Here is a 21,795-nt window from a genome sequence, read left to right as displayed (position 1 = left end):
TCTTCTTCTTCTTCTTCTTCTTCTTCTTCTTCTTCTTCTTCTTCTTCTTCTTCTTCTTCTTCTTCTTCTTCTTCCTCCCCCTCCCCTCCTCCTTCCCCTTCCCCTTCTCCTTCCCCTTCTTTTCTCCTTCTCCCCCTCCTTCTCCCTTTCTCCTCCTCCTCCTCCTTCTTCTTCTCCTCCTCCTCCCCCTCCTCCCCCCTCCTCCTCCCCCTTCCCCTTCTCCTTTTCTCCTTCTCCCCCTCCTTCTCCTTTTCTCCTTCTCCCCCTTCTCCTTTTCTCCTTCTCCCCTCCTTCTTCTTTTCTCCTTCTCCCACTCCTTCTCCTTTTCTCCTTCTCCCCCTCCTTCTCCTTTTCTCCTCCTCCTCCTCCTTCTTCTCCTCTTCCCCCTCCTCCTCCCCCTTCGCCTTCTCCTTCCCCTTCTCCTTCCCCTTCTCCTTTTCTCCTTCTCCCCCTCCTTCTCCTTTTCTCCTTCTCCCCCCTTCTCCTTTTCTCCTTCTCCCCCTCCTTCTCCTTTTCTCCTTCTCCCCCTCCTTCTCCTTCTTCTTCTAATTATATTTTATTTGTAATTCATTTTTTACACTCCATATTTCATTCCCCACCCCTCCCCATCCACCTCCAACTGCTCCACATCCCACACCTCCTCCCCACCTCACCCCGTCTTCATATGGATGCCCCCACCACCCACCCACCTGATCTCCAAACTCCCTGGGACCTCCAGTCTCTTGAGGGTGAGGTGCATCATCTCTGAATGAACACAAACCTGGAAGTCCTCTACTGTATGTGTGTTGGGGGCATCATATCAGCTGGTGTATGCTGTCTGTCTGGTGGTCCAGTGTTTGAACGATCTCAGGGGTCTAGGTTAATTAAGACTGCTGGTCCTCCTACAGAATTGCCCTTCTCCTCAGCTTCTTTCAGCCTTTCCTAATTCAACAGCAGGGGTCAGCTGCTTCTGTCCATTGGTTGGGTGCAAATATCTGCATCTGACTCTTTCAGCTGCTTGTTGGGTCTTTTCGAGGACAGTCATGATAGGTCCCTTTTTGTGAGCACTCCATAGCCTCAGTAATAGCGTCAGGCCTTGGGATCTCCCCTTGAGCTGGATCTCACTTTGGGCCTGTCGCTGGACCTTCTTTTCCTCAAGTTCCTCTCCATTTCCACCCCTGTAATTTTTTCAGACAGAAACAATTATGGGTCAGAGGTGTGACTGTGGGATGGCAACCCATAAGTTCTAACTGCATTCAAAGTACTTAAACTTATGTCCACAGATAAGTGCAACTTTCAACCTTCAGATGGTAATAGTTTTCATCCTGTGCTTTGTGACTCTTGGGATTTGCATATCAGATACCCTACATATCAGATATTACATTATAATCATAATGGCAGCAAAATTACAGTTACACACTCATCTTTTCCTATGGGGATCTGATCTTCTGCTCCCTGTCTTGTGTATCCTATGGGCTCCCTGGTGCTGTTCCACATTCATCAAATTATTAGACACATGGGACATCCATGTTCTTGCAGCTGAGTGTCCCTGTCATTGTAGTATTCTCAACAGCTGTGCAGGATGTTATTGTCTTTCTGTACTCTGGGGACCACCGCCCTTCATTTCTACCATGGTCATATATGGTCATCTTGACTCAAAGATGCTTCCCACACTCAAAGGCATCCTTGATGCCCAGCTTCCCTCTTGCAGCTCTGTTCTTCTCATTAGTCTTGTCTATCACACCTGTTGATAGAGTTGTCCCCTTGACTTCTATTTTTCTGTCATGTTTTCTATCATTTTCTAGCATCGCTTTCTCAAAGCCTAGAACATGCCTTTTCCCATTTAAGTATCACACAAGCTCCTTATCCCATCTGCATGATTGTATTTGACTTGGGCCACCCGGCCTAGCCCCAATCTAAGTTAATGTGCAACCTAGGCTTTCCCCAACACCTGCCTTTTCCTGCCCTTTCTCATTGGAACCAGAGTGCTGTGAGACCAAGGCCATAGCATCCTATCACTGCCTGCCCTACCACTGTATCACTTGGTACCTACTGATATCTTATAATCCTTCCATTGCTTACTACTCTGGCCATCTCCTATCACCTATGAAAGGAAGCTCTTGTATACTTTTGTCTCTCCCTAAGTTACCATTATATTGTAAAATGGGCAGTGTCTCACTTAGAAATAGCCAACCCTCACCTTCCTTCAGAAAACAGGCAACTCAATATATCAGTTATATTCTCTCTCTTACCTCTGTCTCTGTCTGTCTGTCTCTTTCTGTGTCCTCTCTCTCTCTTTCTCTCTCTTTCCCTCTCTCTTCCTCTCCTCCCATATACCATATACTACTTTCCATTATTTGTGTGTACCTGTTGTGGTTTCTGAATGCATATTGTTTTATTTTCTTATATAGTTGTTTTTGTACTTACTAAGGCTCATACCTAGAATCCTGTTTGGATCAGTGTTCATGGTTTTGTCTGAGAATGCCCCAGATTTTGTCCTTTCAGGGAATTTTTTTTCTCAGGTTCCCCAAAGAGGAGTGAGTGAATCTCTTCTTGGCTCTTATCACATCTCTGGACTGACCCACTTCTGTATGGGCATGATGCTTTTGCTCCTCTGTGTTGCTTCCACTATTTCCAAGTGTGCTCTCTGGAGATGAATGCTGCCTTCGCCAGTTATGTCTGTGTGGCCTCTGGGTCATCCACAGCAGAATTCCAGCAGGAGCTCAGTGTGTGTGTGGGGGGTGGGTGTGGCAAGAGACAGGTGGTGAGTCAGGGTACTGAGTGGCCTGGATGGGCCTTCGCTATGGACTGGCCTTGTACAATCTGTGTGCTTCAGATTAAGTCATCGTTCCTGCATTGTCACCTGTGATGGTTGTTTTTTGTCAAATTGACACAAATCTCAATATATCTAAGAAGAGGAAATCTCAGCTAAGGAACTGATGTGGCAATATCTGTTGGGCAATTTTTAAATTGCTGATTGATGTGGGAGAACCCAGCTCCCTGTAGGCAGTGCCATCCCTGAGCTGGTGGTCATCCTAGGTGCTGAAGACAGCAGCCTGAGCAAGACATAAGAGCAAGCCAGTAAGCAGCACTCCCCCCATGTACCAATCCTGAAGTGAGTTCTAGGCCTGACTTTCTGGGATGATGAGACTGCGAGCTACAAGATGAAATCAAATCGTTCCTCCCCAAGAAGCTCTTGTTCACGATGTTTTATCACAGCAATAGAAAGATAGCTAAGACCATTTCCTAATAATGTCTTATCCTCCACATCTCTGAGTCAGTGACATCACTATGTTCCTGTATAAACCACTGTATGAGGTTTTATAGAGTTCTGACCAATTACTAAGACCCAAATACTTCATCGGTGAAGGAACCAGTGTGGCTCAAGTTGAATGATCTCTTGGGAATGGAAGCTAGAAGTGGAGTCTGGGATGAATGTAGGAGTTTTCAAACAACTTGTATACATGTAGGAATAGGGTTGATGACCAATATTAGAGATCAAGTTGAGATTCTGTAGCAAGAATTAGTAATGCAAATAATCTACTTTATCCTCTACAGAGCTACCAGATTGGCCTTTCTAAAATTCATGTCAGATGAAGCCATTCTCTTCTTTAAAATCTTCAGTGTGTTGGGAAATATTTTAAAAAAGAACTGCAAGTTCCCACGCTATGCCTGACAGGGCCAGGCCACATGGCTTTAGCGGGGTGTTCTCATCTTAGTAGATGCTCTGGCCTGGGGCTCCAAGACGTGTCCACCCTACTTGCTAATTTCCTTAGGCAGGTCATTGCCACACCATCCCCATGCAATAACCACCCACTTTGCAGTTAGATGTCACAATACCCAGTAACCCGGTAAAATCAAAACTCTAGAAGCTTATAATTAATCAGTCAGGTTTATATATCAATATATTCTCAATTCACAAGATGCCCACACAATAAATTCAGATAGATAATGGTATAAGCTGCCCACCTAGATTAGACAAGTTACCCCAATTACTCTATCCCTATATGATATTATAGCTACCTGTGGCTATTTAAAGCCACGCCAAATCTGAATCATCCTGTTCATCATTTATCTTGCTTCCTCCTTTCTACCTGTCTTCTCCATCTCCGTCTCTGCCACTCCTCGCTCTGCCTCCCTTTTCCCTGTCCAATCACAGGCTTCTTGTTGTATAAATAATTAAATTAATTGGACAGGGAAAAATCCTGCTACACTTCAGATTCCTCATTTCCTTTGGGAAGAAAAATGAGCCCTATCCCAACAAAGTGCCCTAACTTTCACATCCTGTTCTTCAGGACCTCTCTGGGTGTGGAAACTAAATCAGACTAACTTCTACGATCCAGGTGGGTCTCCCTCTTCCACCTTTTAGTTATGAGTGCCCGTTTCCACTGGAAAACCCTTACCTATGTGTGCCCCTCATTTTCCATTTACTTTCACGGTTCCTCTGTTGATCCCATGACCTATTGATGAATGAGAGGGGTTTGAAAACAACTTGACATTGGTCAAATGAGGTGTGTGTGTGTGCCTATGTCTCTGTGAGTTTAACATTCTAGTACCTAGGTATAAACTATAGCTTTTTTTTTTTTTTTTTTTTTTTTGGTTTTTCGAGACAGGGTTTCTCTGTGTAGCCNTGGCTGTCCTGGAACTCACTTTGTAGACCAGGCTGGCCTCGAACTCAGAAATCCGCCTGCCTCTGCCTCCCAAGTGCTGGGATTAAAGGCGTGCGCCACCATGCCCGGCCTAAACTATAGCTTTTATAGTGATAATTTTATTCTTAAAAATGTTACATTTATTAATTTGTTCTATTTTTGGAGATTCTTTAGGCTTCTTTCTATATACTATTTTGTCATTTGCAAATAAGAGTTTTCATTCCTCTTCATTATTATTAGAATGGACGTTTTTCATTCTGCGCACCTGTAGACACTGACTGATCCTACCTAATTTGTTCAGAGATTTTTATCAAGGATGTTGACTTTTTAAAAATGTCTTCTGTAGAGACTCTAGCTACAGCTTGTGGCTGGGAAGGGAGACGGAGGCCACAGCTCAGGCAAAGTGAAGCTGCAGTAGTAGCAGTAGGAAGATGTTGGGTGAAAACGAGCAGCAGGAGCAAACTATCGCCGAGGACCTGGTCGTGACCAAGTATAAGATGGGGGGCGACATCGCCAACCGGGTGCTTCGATCTTTGGTGGAGGCATCTAGCTCAGGTGTGTCTGTGGTGAGCTTGTGTGAGAAAGGTGATGCCATGATTATGGAAGAGACAGGGAAGATCTTCAAGAAGGAAAAGGAGATGAAGAAAGGTATTGCCTTTCCTACCAGCATTTCTGTAAATAACTGTGTGTGTCACTTCTCCCCTTTGAAGAGTGACCAGGACTATATACTCAAGGAAGTTGACTTGGTAAAAATTGACCTTGGGGTTCATGTGGATGGCTTCTTTGCCAATGTGGCTCACACTTTTGTAATTGGTGTAACTCAGGGGACCCAGGTAACAGAGTGGAAAGCAGATGTCATTAAGGCCGCTCATGTATGCACTGAAGCTGCCTTAAGATGGGTCAAACCTGGAAACCAGAACACACAAGTGACTGAAGCATGGAACAAGGTCGTTCACTCATTTCACTGCACACCAATAGAAGGTAGGCTGTCACACCAATTGGAGCAGCATGTGATTGATGGAGAGAAGACGATTATCCAGAACCCTACAGACCAGCAGAAGAAGGACCAGGAAAAGGCAGAATTTGAGGTGCATGAGGTTTATGCTGTGGATGTCCTCGTCAGCTCAGGAGAAGGCAAGGCCAAAGATGCAGGACAGAGAACCACCATCTACAAGCAAGACCCCTCTAAACTATATGGCCTGAAAATGAAAACTTCACGTGCCTTTTTCAGTGAGGTGGAACACTGTTTTGATGCCATGCCGTTTACTTTAAGAGCATTTGAAGATGAGAAGAAGGCTCGAATGGGTGTGGTAGAGTGTGCCAAACATGAGTTACTGCAGCCATTTAACGTTCTCTATGAGAAAGAGGGTGAGTTTGTAGCCCAGTTTAAATTTACAGTTCTACTCATGCCTAATGGCCCCATGCTGATAACCAGTGGTCCCTTTGAGCCTGACCTGTACAAGTCTGAGATGGAGGTTCAGGATGCAGAGCTGAAGGCTCTTCTCCAGAGTTCTGCAAGTAGAAAAATCCAGAAAAAGAAGAAAAAGAAGGCCTCCAAGATTGCAGAGAACACCACCAGTAGAGAAACCTTAGAAGAGAATGGAGCTGGGGACTGAGGTGGGTCCCCTCCCCAGCTTGCCATTCCTGCCTCACCCCCTCCCACTGCACCCCAGGCTCTGTCAAGTGCAGTTNGTCTTCTCCACCCAAGACTACCAGCAGAGCGGGGGTCTTCAGCCCTCATCCCGGTCCCCAACCCACCCACCCACTCCTTTCAACAAAAAAACCAACTCCAACTGACTCTGGTGTTGGGAGGCCAGGCTTCCCAGCCACCGAAGACTAATTTTAGTAGAAAAAGAAATTGAACAATAAAATCAGGAGTCAAAATTCAAAAAAAAAATGCCTTCTTGCATCCACTAAGATGATCATATGACTTTTATCCTTGTTAGTAACAAAGATAAAACAAGGTAATTCTAGCCTTCTAGAAAGTGGGAAAATCCCTTCCTCTTTGGTTTTTGAATAACTTAAAGAAGCCTGACACCATTTCTTCATTAAATAATTGATCTTATTCATTTTCTCTAGGCTTTTCTCTGATGGGATTTTTTTTAATATTGATTACACATCAGTACTTGATAGTAACATGTTTAGGTTTTCTGTTTCTTCATGACTTAATCTTGATGAAATGTGTGCATCTATGGATTTCTCCCGCTTCTAGGCTATCATATTTTATCATATTTGTTGCTATGTGGGTTTTTTTTGTAATAATCTGTTTTATCTTTTGCATCCTGTATTATCAGTTGTAATGTCTCTCTTTTGTTAATCTTTGATTTCATTCAGTAGATTTATTCATCCTTTTTGCTTATCAGGTTTGCTTCTTTTTTTTCGAAGAACAAGCTCTTTTGTTGTCTTCTGTAGCTTTCAGTCTCTATTTCTTTTCTTTTGGCTTTGGCCTTAGTTATTTCTTTCCTTTTATTAATTTTGAATTTGTCTTGTACTTGAATTTGTTTAGCTCCTTGAGAACAGTGGGAGGAGCGAGGGATTCCTCTAGTGCAGCAATTCTCACGCTTCCCAGTGCTTCCACCCTTTAGTACAGTCCCTCCTGTTGTGGGACCTCCAACCCGAAAATGATTCTTGTTGCTACATTATAACTGTAAGTTTGCTACAGTCATGAATCATAATGTAAACATCTGTGTTTTCTGATGGTCTTAAGCGACCTCTGTTATTGTAACCTCCACAGATTGAGAACCTTTGTAGTGAACAGCTGTTCACTGAAGGACTTCCTGACTCTCTGATGTGCACTGACTGCATAAGCTCTGCTTTTAGTTTTCCCTTCTCTGTATCCCACATAACTCAGGATGCTGTGCTGCACTTTTGTTTCAGGAAAAATGAAAATTTCCTACTAATTTTTTTCATTCAGCTATTGACTGTCCAAAAGTAAGTTGTTTGTTTCCTATATATTTATATAGCTTCCAAAGTTTTTCTTGTAACTGATTTCTACTTAAAGTGCACTGTAGTCCAATAAGGTACTTAATATGATTTGTTACGATTTGGTTTGTGACTTGTCTTGGAAAAATCTGTATTCTGCAGCTACTGGACAGAAAGCTCCATAGAAGGCTATCTGGTTCTTTTGTTCTGGTGTATGGTTTCTTATACTTACTTTTCAAGTGTTTTTCACTTTATTTTGTTGTTATTGTTTTTTTAAAGAACAATATTTATTTATTTATTTATTTATTTATTTATTTATTTATTTATTTATTTAATGTATATGAGTACACTATTGCTGTCTGCAGACACACCAAAAGAGGGCCTCTGATCCCATTACAGATGGTGGTGAGCCACCATGTTGCTGGGAATTGAACTCAGGACCTCTGGAAGAGCAATCAGTGCTCTTAACCACTGAGCCATCTCTCCAGCCTGCATTTGTACTTTAAAAATTAATTTAGTCTTAGACCATTTCATATGTGCATATAATACATTCTGGTCAAAATCACCCTCATACCATCTTTGACACCATTCCCCCCGCCCCCTCCAACAGTCCTACCAACAAGTACCTCATGATCATATCTTCTTGGTTTTGCTTTATGGCCATGGTGTTTAACCAAGGCTATCCATATGGGCATAAGTAGGGAACAGAGACAACTCAACTGTGACTATATCACTAAAGACAAAGACTCCCCATCTTCCAGCAGCAATCAGTTGCCACAGCTCCTTGGCAGCTGAGGGGCCCTAAGAAGGTTGACTGGTCCAGTCTTGTGCAGGCCTGGTGCAACAAGCACATCATGGCCCGAAGACAACATTGTATAATCTTCTTCTCTATTGTCTACTTCTTACCTTCTTCCTGCTCCCTCTTCTGTGATGTTTCCTGATATTGGAAAGGGTGATATGGATGTCCAGTTTCAGGCTGGGCACTCATCCGTCATAGATTCCCAGCCTCAACCAGCCATGCACCTCTGCATTAACCACTGTTCACTGAAAAGAAATGTGTCCCTGACAAATCTGAGAGTAGAACCACTCTATCATTGTAGGAGGCTGTTTAACAACATATCCATAGAGCAAAACAGCATCGGTAGGTTTACCCTTAGGGTCTACAGTCTCCCCAGACACGGGCTTATGGACAGATCCACAGCACCAGATATGAGCTCCCTTCCTATAGAGTGGGCTTCATATCCAATCAGAATGAAGGCGGTTACATTCAGAGCAATCACTGATACCAGTGGGCCTGGGAACTTGGTATTGTACCAGGTAAGGCCCATAGCTAGGGATGAAGGCTGATGACTTTTCTTCTTTAGCTGCTCGCATATCAACTTCTATTCCATGAAAGCTGGCATCAGGGAGGGAGCTTCCAGCTTAGCTCCACCATGATCTTTCTGTCCAAATCCAAACTATGTGTTATCTTCAGCTCAAAGGTTTTGCTGTCTAGCTCCTTATGATCAACAAAGAAGAGCAGCAATAAACTAAACTATTAGGGGGCCTCCTTGACCAATCGCTCAGAGGGAAATACTTCAAACCTGGCATTGCTGCTTCCATTTAATAACATGTGGCCTCTCCGACTCTATACACTGTGTATTAAGAACCAAGGCTACAGTAAAGCTTCACGAAGCGACCGGGCTGCCAGAAACACCTCACACTCATTATGCTTTGGATTTGGAACTAATGTTTGGTCACACTGAGGATCTTTTCACTGTGACCAAAAATGTTGTGACCCCAGCATTCAGTTATGTTACCCTCAAGTGGGGTTGGAACCTATGATTTAAAATGCTTTCTCATGCCTAGACTCGTAGAGACTTGAAGTGCCAGGGTCAGGGGGATACCTGGGTGAGGGGCTCCACCAGCACAGAATAGAAGGGGAGGGAGAATGGAGGAAAGAAAGTGGGAGGGGTGACCAGAAAGGGGTCAGTGAGCAGGATGTAAAGTGAATAAGTAAAAAATAAATAAAATTTTAAAAATAAAATGCAATTTGAGACATTTTTATTCATTTAATAATATATAGATCTGTAATACCATTATTTTATATATAGATGCATAATCTTCTTATTGTATATACTTAACAATAAACTGACATGTTTATTAAGCAGAATTTTTGATTTTATGCCAAATCTGAGGTTTTGAGTGCTTTAAGGGAGCAATGTAAGAGCTAGTATAGTTGAATGTTTTCATTGTATAGTTTATCTTGAAAATGATATTTAGTAATATTTCATCGAACATGAAAAAATAAAATGCTTCTTCAATGAGGGATAAAAGCCACCCTTATCTGTGGGTATAAAGATATGTATTTAGAATATAGTTAGAAATTATATTGGCTTAAGAAATGGCAGTAGTAGTTTCTTCTCTAGAGTCTATGACTTATCTAGCCCTGGTTTGTTGTTCTACAGTACCTACCTATTGGGTGGGCTTTTAGCACAATTAGACAGTTGTTAGTTACCCCCAAGATAAAAGCATCATTATAGTACCATCTGGTCTACCTAGCTGGGCCTGTCCCTGTGGTCTATAGGTGTCACAGCTGGGTGGTGTTGACTACTTGCTTTCACTGGCACCTTGTACAGCACCTTAGATAATATGAGAATTAAAAGTTAGGGTCTAGGGTAGATTTTACCTTCACTATGTCTTTGCTGATCGCTGGTTTAAGGATACAACTTATGCCCCATTTCTCTGTTGTTTGTCATGGATTGTCTATTACATTACAGTTATCATTATTTTGTATACTCCTGTTCTTTTGTATTACAACTGTTATGGTTGTGTTGTATGTAATGGTTATTGTCTTGCATAAAACTATTATTGTATTTTCTCTTACTCCAGTTATATTACTCTCTGCTTCTTGTTGAGTATCTCATCACAACAACGAATAACGTAGCTAAAATACCTCCTATGAGTACTTTCTGTTACAATTTTAATTTAACCCAGTATATTTTGGAGCTCAAGAGTTTGATTTAAAAAAAATGTTTCCATCTCTTAATTTTCTCAACATATTGAAATATTTTTTAGAGTTTGCTTCAAATTCATTGAGTTTCCTTAAAATCATTACTTTAAATTCGCTTAAGTTTCCCCATGCTACATATTATCTAGGTAGTTTCTGACACCTTAGTAAGTGAGGTTAAAGTTCTTGTTGCCTAGACTTTGTCTGGGTACCATAGTCTTCCTAACTCAGCTCTGTGCTAAGTCAGGGTTTGTTTGCCTGTGGGTTCAGGAAGAATGAGAATAATACTTAAAAAGAGTTATCCGTTGCCATAGCAACCCTCTGGTGCCAGGGTGAGCGTAGATATTGTGCTTATAGTTACCTGCTTGTGATCTGACACTACAAGATTTGCCTTGTTCCAGGAACAGTTAGTTACCATAGGTGGAGCTGCTTCAGTTCCTGTTTGACCTATATCAATGGCACACGTGTGACCAATCTGTACCACACTCAAGGCCTACAACACATCCAGAGCAGAACAACAACACCCACATGCACACATGCAAGTATATATAAGTAAAACCTGCTAAGTTCATTCTTGTTTCAAGGCTGATCACTTTTCACGGGGCAGCCAATAAGAGTATTCATCCCTGGGAGAGGACAATTCTCCTCCTCCCATCAGCCAATAGTTGCCTGTGGTTTGTCTTGGGGGGTGGTGCACCTTGAGGACCTCCCCCTTCCATGGTAACATGTCCACTGATGTTTCGATTGTTCAACCTTGTTTATGCGGCCATTTCTGGGAGAGACTATCTCATAGCAATTTTTCTGGTATTCTTAAGAGAACATTTTGCCTTTGCAGAAGACCTGGGTTCAGGATTCAGCATCCAGATGGCAGCTCACAATGGTCTGTAAGTTTAGTTCCAAGGGATGTTATGCCCATTTCTGATCTCTGCTAGCTCCTACATCTACATGGTGCACAAACACACACATACTAATATTAAATATCAAACACACACATACTAATATTAAAACATACTCTTTGTTTTGGGAGCAGCATGATAATGAAGGTAAACATGCCTAATCACTACACTGTGAGAGGTGCAATATAGAGGAAAGACCAAAGCTGATCAAGGTTCTTAGACTTTAGAGACCTTAACATGATTTCTTTCCAGGAAGATTAATTCTATAGATGACAGAGCATTCCTCAGATGGAGGGAGGGCATTTCTGGTTCACTGCTATCTTTACTTGTGTGTGTGTGCTTCGTGTATATGTGTGTACATGTGTGTGCCCAGGAGGTGCAAGTTCAGGCGTGTGTGGAGGCCAAAGGTTGACACTGGTGTCTTCCTCAGTTACTATCTGCTCATGGAATCTGGAGCTTGTCAATTCAGGGATCCTCCTGTCTCTGCCTGGCCAGCACTGGCATTGTAGGCTAGCATCAATAAACATAGCATTATGTGGGCTCTGGGGCTGATACTTGGGACCTCATGGTTGCATGGAAAGCACATTGCAACTGAGCCATCTGCTGGCCTAACTCCACCTTTCTTTAAATTTCTTCCCATGCTTGTAAACACAGAACATGCTTTGTAGTGATTCTTTTGGACTTCCAGTAAATGACCAATGAATCCAGTTAAGGAGACAATATTCTCATTGTCTTGAAAGTTTAGACTAGTATAAATCCATGCAGTAAGATCTAGAAGCTATTATGCACATCTTCAAACTGCAGCAGAAGTCTTGGCCATTAACATTCTATTTTATTATGTCTGTGTATATGGTCTGTATATGTGTGTTTGCATGTATTTGTTGCTGTGTATGGGTACATGTATGTACATACATGTGGAGGCCATAGGTCGATGTCAGGTGTCTTCCTTGATCTCCTTTCACCTTATATTTTGAGGCAGAGTCTCTCTTCTGGAATTCATTCATTTGGCCAGTCTCGCGAGCCATTTGCTAGAGAATCCTAGCCTTCCTGTTCTGGGATCTCAGGCAGATTGCTAAGCATAGATTTCAGGAGTCTAACCCAGGTCCTCATGCTAACCTGGCAAGTTCATTACCTATATACTGAGCCTTCTTCCCAGGCCCTGCATTACTCTAATATATTCTCCAGATACTAGAATCTGGACAATGCCTTGCCCGTCTCCCTCTCGCACTTCTCCACTGTCCTCCTTGTTCTCCTTTGACATCCTCCTTTCTGTCTGTCTCTTCCACACTCTCATTTTGACAGAGTTTTACAGCATTCTGTGTACTGGCAGTCAAGAAAACAATTTGGTCATGTTTTAGAAATGAGATGGCACAGTGTGTCTTCCCTGCCCTTACTCCTCTTCTTAGCTTTAATTTAAGGGACCAGGACCTAATGGTCCTTGCAAGGTTTGAGGTACTAGGATCCAGACTGGGTTCTAAGCATGCTGACCCAAAATGGCATTCCAAACCTGGCATGCAGAGAAAATTCTTCCTCCCTTCTCTCAAAGGTTAGTGAGAACCTTGCTACTGAATCTGCTTCACTGACAGGAACATGTCCCTAAACTGTGAGCCTGAGCCCAAGGAGCCATCTTTACTGTAGCCAAAGCCAAGTGCCTCCCTATTCTTGCCATTCCCTCACTGTCCCAGTATAAACCTAATGCCATGGTTTTAGGATGTAGAGGAGTTGTGATTGACTGCTCAGGGATTTCTGATCTAGTAAATGTCACTGGTCCCTTGTCTTTTCTTTCTGGATGTCATAACAAGGTGGAAAAATGTCTTTAATTTTGGCTCTGCTTTCCAAGTACCATAGATGCATATACAACTGTTGAATCCTCAGTGACACTTAGAATATGAACTACCCAGGAATCGAGGAAATGTAGATGGTTTTAGTTCATTCTGTCTTGTGAACCACAAAAACACACCCCAGGGAGAGAGGACTGGCTGCTGTGGGCTGTCCACCATATTTAACATCTGAAAAATCATTGCAAAGTCATTGCAGATTTTTGTAACTCCTGATGAAAAGTTATGTGAGTATAGTTTTTCAAATGTTAAGACCAGGATTTTGGGCTGGGAATAGAACTAAGTGGTAGAGAACATGTCCAACATGCATGCGGCCCTCGGTTCTATTCTCAACATCAAAGAAACAGCAGTACCATGTGCCCACCACGGAAAACAAAATGGGATTTGTTTGATGAGTCACCGCTTCTCAGATGTCTATTATATACCAAGCACTCTGCCATTGCCACAAAGGAGACTACAAGGGTTAGAGTGTAGCTTTGAGGATAGAATGCACAGTGATTTAGCGTAGGAGAAAATGAGTTAATGTGTGCATACTTTGGTAGCAGAGAGGAGAGGGTGGGATTAACAATGTTAAGGGTGAAGAGTCCTGGGACTGGCTTTAAGAGATGGGCTGCATCTATCTAGGCTCAGCCCCAGGAGTGCTTGTGCCAAAGAACAGAGGTGTGGGCTAGCGTGGCTCAGCTGAAGGACCGCAGCTGGAATACTTCGCCTCCTCAGTAGAGCTCTGGTGTCTCAGCATTGCTGCTGTAGTGTGAAATGTGATTATATATGTAAGCATAGAAGTTCTTCTCATTAATAGGATTTCTGTCTTCTCAGATATTAAACTAACCATGAAGAGAAATATTATCAATACATGGCATTCCTTTGTAAATATTCCCAATGTGATCGTACCAGCCATTGAAAAGGAAATCCGGCGGATGGAAAATGGAGCGTGCAGGTGATTTTATGCACCTTCTTAGGCATTCTTAACACAATATCGTTGTAACTTATCTAGGTTTGATTTCAATCATATCATTTGTAACTTTAAAATGTATAACCTATTTGATTTAGTGAATTTATTTATACTCTGGGACAGTATAACTTGTTCATCACATGAAATTATGGTGTGTAGTTTCTGGAAACATCTATTAAGTGGCTATGACAAATACTTCTTTACTTATAAGTAGGATGTTTCCCCATGGGAAATATAAAATCTAAACAGATGATATTCCTACATAAATGTGAAAAAATATATAGAATATGAAATCTAATATATAATAGTGTAATCTAAAATAGTTAGCCATAAATGAATAGTGTGCTTGCAGGTATGTGTGTGTGTGTCTGTGTATGTGTGTGTATGACAGAATTTTCTTTTAATGGAGGGAAATAACAGAAGTGGCAGTTTATTCACGAATATTAAATGACCTAAAATTAGATACTAACTTTCTATTAGACAAACATTGACCTCTACCAATTGTCTACCAAACAATAGTGATGGGGGAGATCTAGAAAGTATATCTGAATCTTCACTGGGCACACATTGTATAGAATGCTATGCTTGTATCTCACTCTAACTAAACCTGTGCTGTGGATTAGCCTGAGAAGGGATGGTGAGGGATGGAGTGAGTGCTCGCTGTGCTCGCCTTGATGAGAAGTGGTGCTCCTCCAAGCCTCTGGTTGACACATGACCCTACTCACCCCTGCTTCCCTTTGTGTGGCAGCTCCTTTTCTGACGATGACAATGGCTCTCTGTCTGAAGAATCAGAGAATGAGGACTCTCTCTTTAGAAGCAACTCGTACAAAAGGCAAGGACCATCACAGAGGTGAGCAGGCGCATCCACCCTCAAGAATGTGTCTCTTAAACATCACCTGAGTGAAAAAACCTCTATTCCATCTGGAGAGTGGGCTTGACCGATGCTCTTGCCATTGAAATACCATGCAAGATCTCACAAGTCCTTTGCCACTTCTGTTCCTTACCTTTGTCCTCTCTTGGGAAGCTGTAGGTGTCTAGTATTCACAGCCACAGAGCTCCCAGTTAGAACTATGCTCCATCATGCTCCCTGAGACTAATGCCTGTTTCTAAGAAACTTTGCACCCAAATACCTCTATTGACCTAAGCCTGCAAGAAGAAGGGTCCCAGACAGCAAGATGTTGAGCGTGATGACTGGAGATGGGAAATAAAGATGAGAAACAATGACAAAAGGAGTAAAGGAGACTAGAATGTCTTGCAATAGCCCATGCCTATGCCAAGTGAGTTTATTAAGAAGTATAGCATTGTATATACGTTTTGTAGGAGGAAAACAGTCAAGGTCAGTAGAGCACTAAATCTGACAGTGTTGGCAAAGAGAACACAGGATATCTCAGACAGCCTTAGGATTGATAACCACAGCCCAGGGAGACGTTGGGTCCTAAGAAACCACAGCCTTGACTCCTTCAAGGCACTGACTCCAGTCTCTGACTGGCCTTGCTATGTCTGTTCCTGGACAAGGACACAGAATGAAGTTCCATTTGTTTTTTCATCAGGGCCTCCTAGAATGTGTTGGGTATGTTTAGCTCACCACACTCCCTCGATCCCTTGCTTCTCTTGAATGCATCCCTCAGCATTCTGAAATAACCATCTACAACAGGGTGGGCTATCATCCTCTAAACTGCTATATCCAGTAGAGCCCATTCCCAGGGGATGTAGTGTGGGATTAGGAGAGGGGAAGTGTAATAAAGGGTAAATAAAGCAGTCACACTCAAATACGGAGCCTGGAGGGCACTGAAGGAGTGTGGGACACTGTGGATCCGGGTTTCCAATTCTATGTAATGTATTTTCATTTTTGTTCTTTTCCCCTCTTTTTGCTTCTTTCCATTGACTAATTCGAGATTTCCACTCTGTATTTTTAAAACTCTTCTTTCCCATCTTCTTCTCTTCTCTGATTATCTGGGGTCAGTGGCATCTGTCTTGGTTTATTCAAGGCCAAGGGGAATGCTAATTTTTTTTGGTACGAACCTTGACCAATAGGTCTTTACTAACCATTTTGGTTCAATGCACTGCTTTCTGGCAAGCCGTGCTTCACAGAGGTTTTATATTTTTTTGAAATAGTCATCTGGGCAATGTTATGTAGTGAACAGAAAACTGCAAGTAGTTTGTCTTTTAAAGATAATTTGTTTGCCATGGACATGGTGGCCACTGTGACCCCCTGTATGTTTTTCCTTTTCCAGGCAGCAGCACTTGCCAGGTACTATGGCTCTTTTCAATGTCAACAACAGCAGCAACAAAGACCAGTGAGTACATCCACAGAAGAAAACTAAAGCAAGTCCAAAAGCTAGCAGTATCTAAATTAGAGATATAGTGAATACTCAGCACATGAAATAATTTAAGAGATGATGTTCTTTTATTTTACTACTTTATATCTTGAAAATTCATCTTCCCCTATTCAAAGTAATATGTATTTATTTTATTCATCTACTTGGATATATGTTTTTTTAAAGGTCTATGTTATATATGCAACTGCCTTTCCTTAGAACAACAAAAGTCATGAAACCCTGAACCATGGACCTTGGGGCACATCCTCCAGGAGGCAGCCTCTGACGTAGAGGTCTGTGTGCAGGCTTATTATTGGATGTGCCCTTTGGAGTGATACCTGGAAGGGAGTTGGGCGTGATAGAACTGGGCAGAGAAAGGTGCTGAATGTCAGAGAATAGGTTTGATCGTTTAGGAATTTGGGGACATGGGTCTGCTTTCAAGCTGCTGCCATGCTCAGGTAACAGACCTTGGCCTTTGCAGTCATACACAGACATTCAATAAGGGCAGCCCTAACAAGCTGGGAGACAAATTTTAAAGTGCTGATTTCCATTACCCAGGCCTTCGTTCCAAGGGATGGGAGAAAGTGAGTGGTGGTAACTAAGGCTTGGTGTGTGGAGAGTATGTGCCTGAAAGCCAAGTGTATCCTTGCTGCCCACCTGTGCCCTGCTCAGATCCACTCTTTTAGATAGGAAATTATGGGGCTGCTCCCTCTAAGGGTTGGGGCTGTTCTTTTGTCCCAGGGAAACGTATAAGAGGACAGTCAATGGAATGTAGAAAGGTCTCTGACAACTTTAGATGCTTTTAAGGTTTACACAGAAATTCCTTATCTGCTTTTATTGATTCTACAGCCACTCCTCACCAGTGTGCAAAACTTCTTTTGGTCTAGGAAAATGCAGACATTTATCTGGGCATCACGTTTTCCTTTGATCATGGTTACTAGACTTGTCCGTGCAATATCAAAGACAGGCTGGGGAAATTCCAAAGGATACCATAATGTGATTCTCAACCTTCTGAACTCTGCAATCCTTTAATACAGTTCCTCATGTTGTGATCACCAACCATAAAATTATTTTCCTTGCTACCTCATAACTGTATTTTTGCTGCTGTTATGAATTGTAAATATCTGATGTGCAAGATGTCTGATATGCAACCCCTGTGAAAGGGCCCTTTCACCCATTGAAGGGGGTGTGATCTTTATGTTGTGAACCACGGCCATAATAGATCATATGCCTGTCAGATAGTTTTCTACTTTCTTATTGCATAACAGCAGTGCTACCTACCTTTGATGATCAGGATCGTAAACTTTACAGTCTGATGATTCTTCTTTGCTAATTTGGTTCCTGGAATGAGGGGTACAAAGTGGCCAGAGGATAATTGTAGCTTAATGTTTAATAGCACTGTAACTGTGCCTTTTTGTAGAAGTATAGACCCTCCTTCATGAATTGAGAATCTGTAGAACCACAAAACCTAGATGTGCAGGGATTAGAAGTATACTTTCCCTACGTAAAGTTCCCTTAATTAAATACCTTGGTTCCTAGACCTGTGCATGCTATTCGTGTATAGGCATAGAGCACCACCTAATGACCATTCCTGTATGAATACATGCATGTAAACAGTATCCCAAATCATAGTCCCTAATCTTCAAGGCATCTGACTGTCTGGCAGCACGTCTGTGCCTTCGGAAGCTCACTCCATACCTGTAACACGTTAGGAACTTCTGAGTGGAGCAACATGCGATTGGACTATCGGATTTCAAGCTCAGTATCTGGACTGGCTAGTTTTACGTCGACTTGACACAAGCTACAGTCACTAGAAATAAAGGAGCTTCAGTTGAAAAACAATGCCCCTGTAAGATTGGCCCGTAGGCAAGCCAGTAGGAGATTTTCTTACTTAGTGATTGATGAAAGAGGGCCCAGTCCATTGAGAGTGGTGCCATTAGTGGGCTGATGGTCCTGGGTGCTATAGGAGAGTAGGCTGAGGCAGCCATGACAAGCAAGCCAGTGAACATCACACCTCCATGGCCTCAACATCAGCTCCTGCCTCCAGGTTCCTGCCCTGACTTCCTTCAGTGATGAACACAATATGGAAGTGTCAGCTTTCCTCCCTAACCTACTTTTGGTCATTATGCTTTATCATAGCCATGGTAACCCTAACTAACACAGTATCCAATGCCACATTTTGTTTGCTATAAAGTAGACTCAGTGATGCTGCACTGTGTTCTTTATAGGTGGGTCATACTTTAGAAATCCCTTAACAATAATACTGGTCAAGTTTGTGGCAAAAAGGCAACATATACCACAATATAAATTGGTTAGTATCAAAATATTTGAAGTCCTTTCTCTGTTGACAAAGTTCCAGTGAAGTTAATTTACCATCAAGTGCTTAATTTCCTTAATAGCTAAACCCTGAAGTCACATCATAACAGCAAAGCTACCTACATGATCCACATGCTCTGTAACTGGAAGGCTGGCTGTTCAGCAACAGCCAGAATAAGAAGTCATGTGTTGGGCCTTAAGATGGCCTTTACTTTTGTTGTCATGGAGGCCGCATTCATATTCACATTGTACCAGCATTGGAGATACCACAATGGGGGCTGGATTTATCAGCTAGCTGAATCCTGCAGTCTACTTGGTTGTTCTCTGATATGGGATATGAAGATTTTCAAATGTTCTGCTCATTAGTCTTTCTTTTCTCTAGAACTACTTTGCCTGATCATTCTTTCTTTTTTTCCAACTAGGTCCTTAACCAACTACTTAAGCCCTTTAGGATTGCCCTAATGGGCATGAATGCGTGAAACTTAACTTATTCTTAAGTTAGCCACATCTTTTTCTATAGCATATGAGTCGACCACATGGTACTTGAAGCCGTGACATTGGGGAGATTAACTCCTATAGGAGTTAATCTATAGGGTTGCAGATCCCCCCAGCTCCTTGGGTATTTTCTCTAGCTCCTCCATTGGGGGCCCTGTGATCCATCCAATAGCTGACTGTGAGCATCCACTTCTGTGTTTGCTAGGCCCCGGCATAGCCTCACATAGCCTGCATTTGGAGGCTGATTATGGGATGGATCCCCAGGTGCGGCAGTCTCTAGATGGTCCATCCTTTCGTCTCAGCTCCAAACGTTGTCTCTGTAACTCCTTCCATGGGTGTTTTGTTCCCAATTCTAACTCTTCCCTTTTCAACATTTGTTTTCTGTTAACTGGGGCACGGTTTGCTTGTTTGTCTGGATATGCATTTGCTTCTGTCCGTCCTAGGGGTTTCTTAGCACTGAGGCAGGACTTTAAATGCAAGGCTGAGAATTCTTGCGCAATGGAGAGGAAAGTAGAGAGAATCTGGGGCTAAAGTGATGTGGCTATGTGACAGATGCTGTTTTTCTCTAGAGAGCCAAAGGAGAAAAAGAAAAAGAAGAAGGAAAAGAAGAGGTAAGCCAGACGTTGCATCAATGCCTCTTTATGCTTGTCTGCCTGTGTGCTATTTGCATATGGTAACTACACATACTCAACTTTTCCAGCAAGGCCGATGATAAAAATGAAAATAAAAAGGACCCAGAGAAGAAAAAGAAGAAGGAAAAGGAAAAAGAGAAGAAAAAGAAGGAGGAGAAAACCAAAGATAAGAAAGAAGAGTAAGTATTTTTACTGGCATTGAAAACCGACATGAGATTGTAAAGCATTGTATATGTAGGTAAAAACTTCCCAAAGCAGAGAAAGAGCTTTGTAGCAGGGTGCCTCAGGTGAAGTCCTTAAATACTTAAGAAAAAACATTTTATATAAATTGCTATCCAACTTTTTTTAGGTTCCCTAAAACTAGCAAGTTTGAATTTTTCAATTTAAGAGTGTTGCTGCATTAGTGAATTCTCTCTCACATGCACTGATGAAGAAACCCTTCCCACTAAATATTCAAGTTAAGAATCACTGGGCTCTGAGGATCTCATCTGCCTGTAGAGGCCAAAATTAAAACTTCATAACTCCATTAACACTTTGACAAGTACCCCAAAGCCACAGTGCTTTTGGTAATGGCACAAGCGCATCCCAAGTGCTGGCTCTTGAGGAACTCCTTGTCAAGTAGACAACTGAAATCTAGAATTTCACACAGGGAGGGCAAAGTCATATTTGCAAAGCTTTTAAGGAAAATTCTTTTAGATCAAAAAGAACTTGTTCTCTCAATTTATTTATACAAAATAACCCATCAACCTGTAATAATTCAGCTAATTGCACCTGTTCAGAAAGTTGTTGAAGCTTTTGTAAGATGGAAAATTCTTAAAGATATAGGTTTGGTAGAATATTTCACATGTCTCTTTGATCACGTGTTTTATTCCTTTATTCTTTATGCCCGCTACAACTCTCAAAGATCATTCCTGCAAATATTTGAGCGAGTATTGTGCTATTGGTGCTGTGTTGCCCTTCTTTATGGACGAGATACTGAGTCACAGCTCCCATCCCTCAGAAGTGTAGTTCAGCTCATTTTGCTTCCAGATAGGGGGCAGGGAAGTGATGGAAAGCCACTGCCCTATTACCCTTAACCTTACAAAGGCCTGTTGGGAAATCTATAGCTTCCTGTAATTTCTGCCTTTATTTGCACTCCATAGCTAGGGAATAGGACTGACTGCATCTTTGTGGTAATATAGGGTTAAAATAAAAGTCATAATTCATTGTAAGACTGGTGATTTAACTATCTACTCACCCCACACACACACACTAACTAGCCAGCTTCTTCTGGTGAATATAATTATGGAGCTAATCTTCCTAAGTTAAGGGTATCCATCTTCTACTACATTAATTCTGGGTGATGGATTTAGCCATATTTGAGATGGTAAATACAAATATTTTTGTTTCTTAATAACTTTCCTTTTTATTCCTAATTGTTGCTAGGGAGAAGAAAGAAGTGGTGGTTATCGATCCTTCAGGAAACACATACTACAACTGGCTGTTTTGTATCACTTTGCCTGTGATGTACAACTGGACGATGATTATTGCAAGGTTTGAATATGTATCTTATGTGGATTTCAAAACACTTAGAAGTTTACTGCCAACATACTTTGACCTTAGGGCTCTTCAGAGCAAGAGAAAAGTAGGAAAGGATGGCTGAATCCTTCCCAATGTGTTTGCCTAAGGTTAGAATGTCTTTTATTCCTTTTTTTTTTTTTTTTTGGTTTATGGTTTTAGGTTTTTCTTTTTTTTTTTTTTAAAGATTTATTTATTTATTATATGTAAGTACACTGTAGCTGTCTTCAGACACTCCAGAAGAGGGTGCCA

General features: G+C 41.9%; 1 protein-coding gene and 1 pseudogene across 2 annotated transcripts in view; both read left to right on the top strand.

Moving 5' to 3' along the window:
• Positions 1–21,795, top strand: part of Cnga1 (cyclic nucleotide gated channel alpha 1) — a 39,262-nt gene that overhangs the window by 10,470 nt on the left and 6,997 nt on the right. The window contains exons 2-7 of the mRNA XM_021163242.1: positions 14,090–14,210; positions 14,974–15,075; positions 16,460–16,522; positions 19,924–19,965; positions 20,055–20,165; positions 21,412–21,519. Coding sequence (XP_021018901.1) covers positions 14,104–14,210; positions 14,974–15,075; positions 16,460–16,522; positions 19,924–19,965; positions 20,055–20,165; positions 21,412–21,519 — 533 coding nt within the window. The 5' untranslated portion in view covers positions 14,090–14,103. The remainder of the gene's footprint in view (positions 1–14,089; positions 14,211–14,973; positions 15,076–16,459; positions 16,523–19,923; positions 19,966–20,054; positions 20,166–21,411; positions 21,520–21,795) is intronic.
• LOC110294779 lies at positions 5,060–6,244 on the top strand (annotated as a pseudogene). The gene has a single exon (XR_002377974.1). The product of XR_002377974.1 is annotated as a proliferation-associated protein 2G4 pseudogene (transcript).

The sequence above is a fragment of the Mus caroli genome, chromosome 5, assembly GCF_900094665.2.
Source record: "Mus caroli chromosome 5, CAROLI_EIJ_v1.1, whole genome shotgun sequence".
NCBI lineage: Eukaryota > Metazoa > Chordata > Mammalia > Rodentia > Muridae > Mus > Mus caroli.
This window is presented reverse-complemented; position numbering and strand designations above follow the sequence as displayed.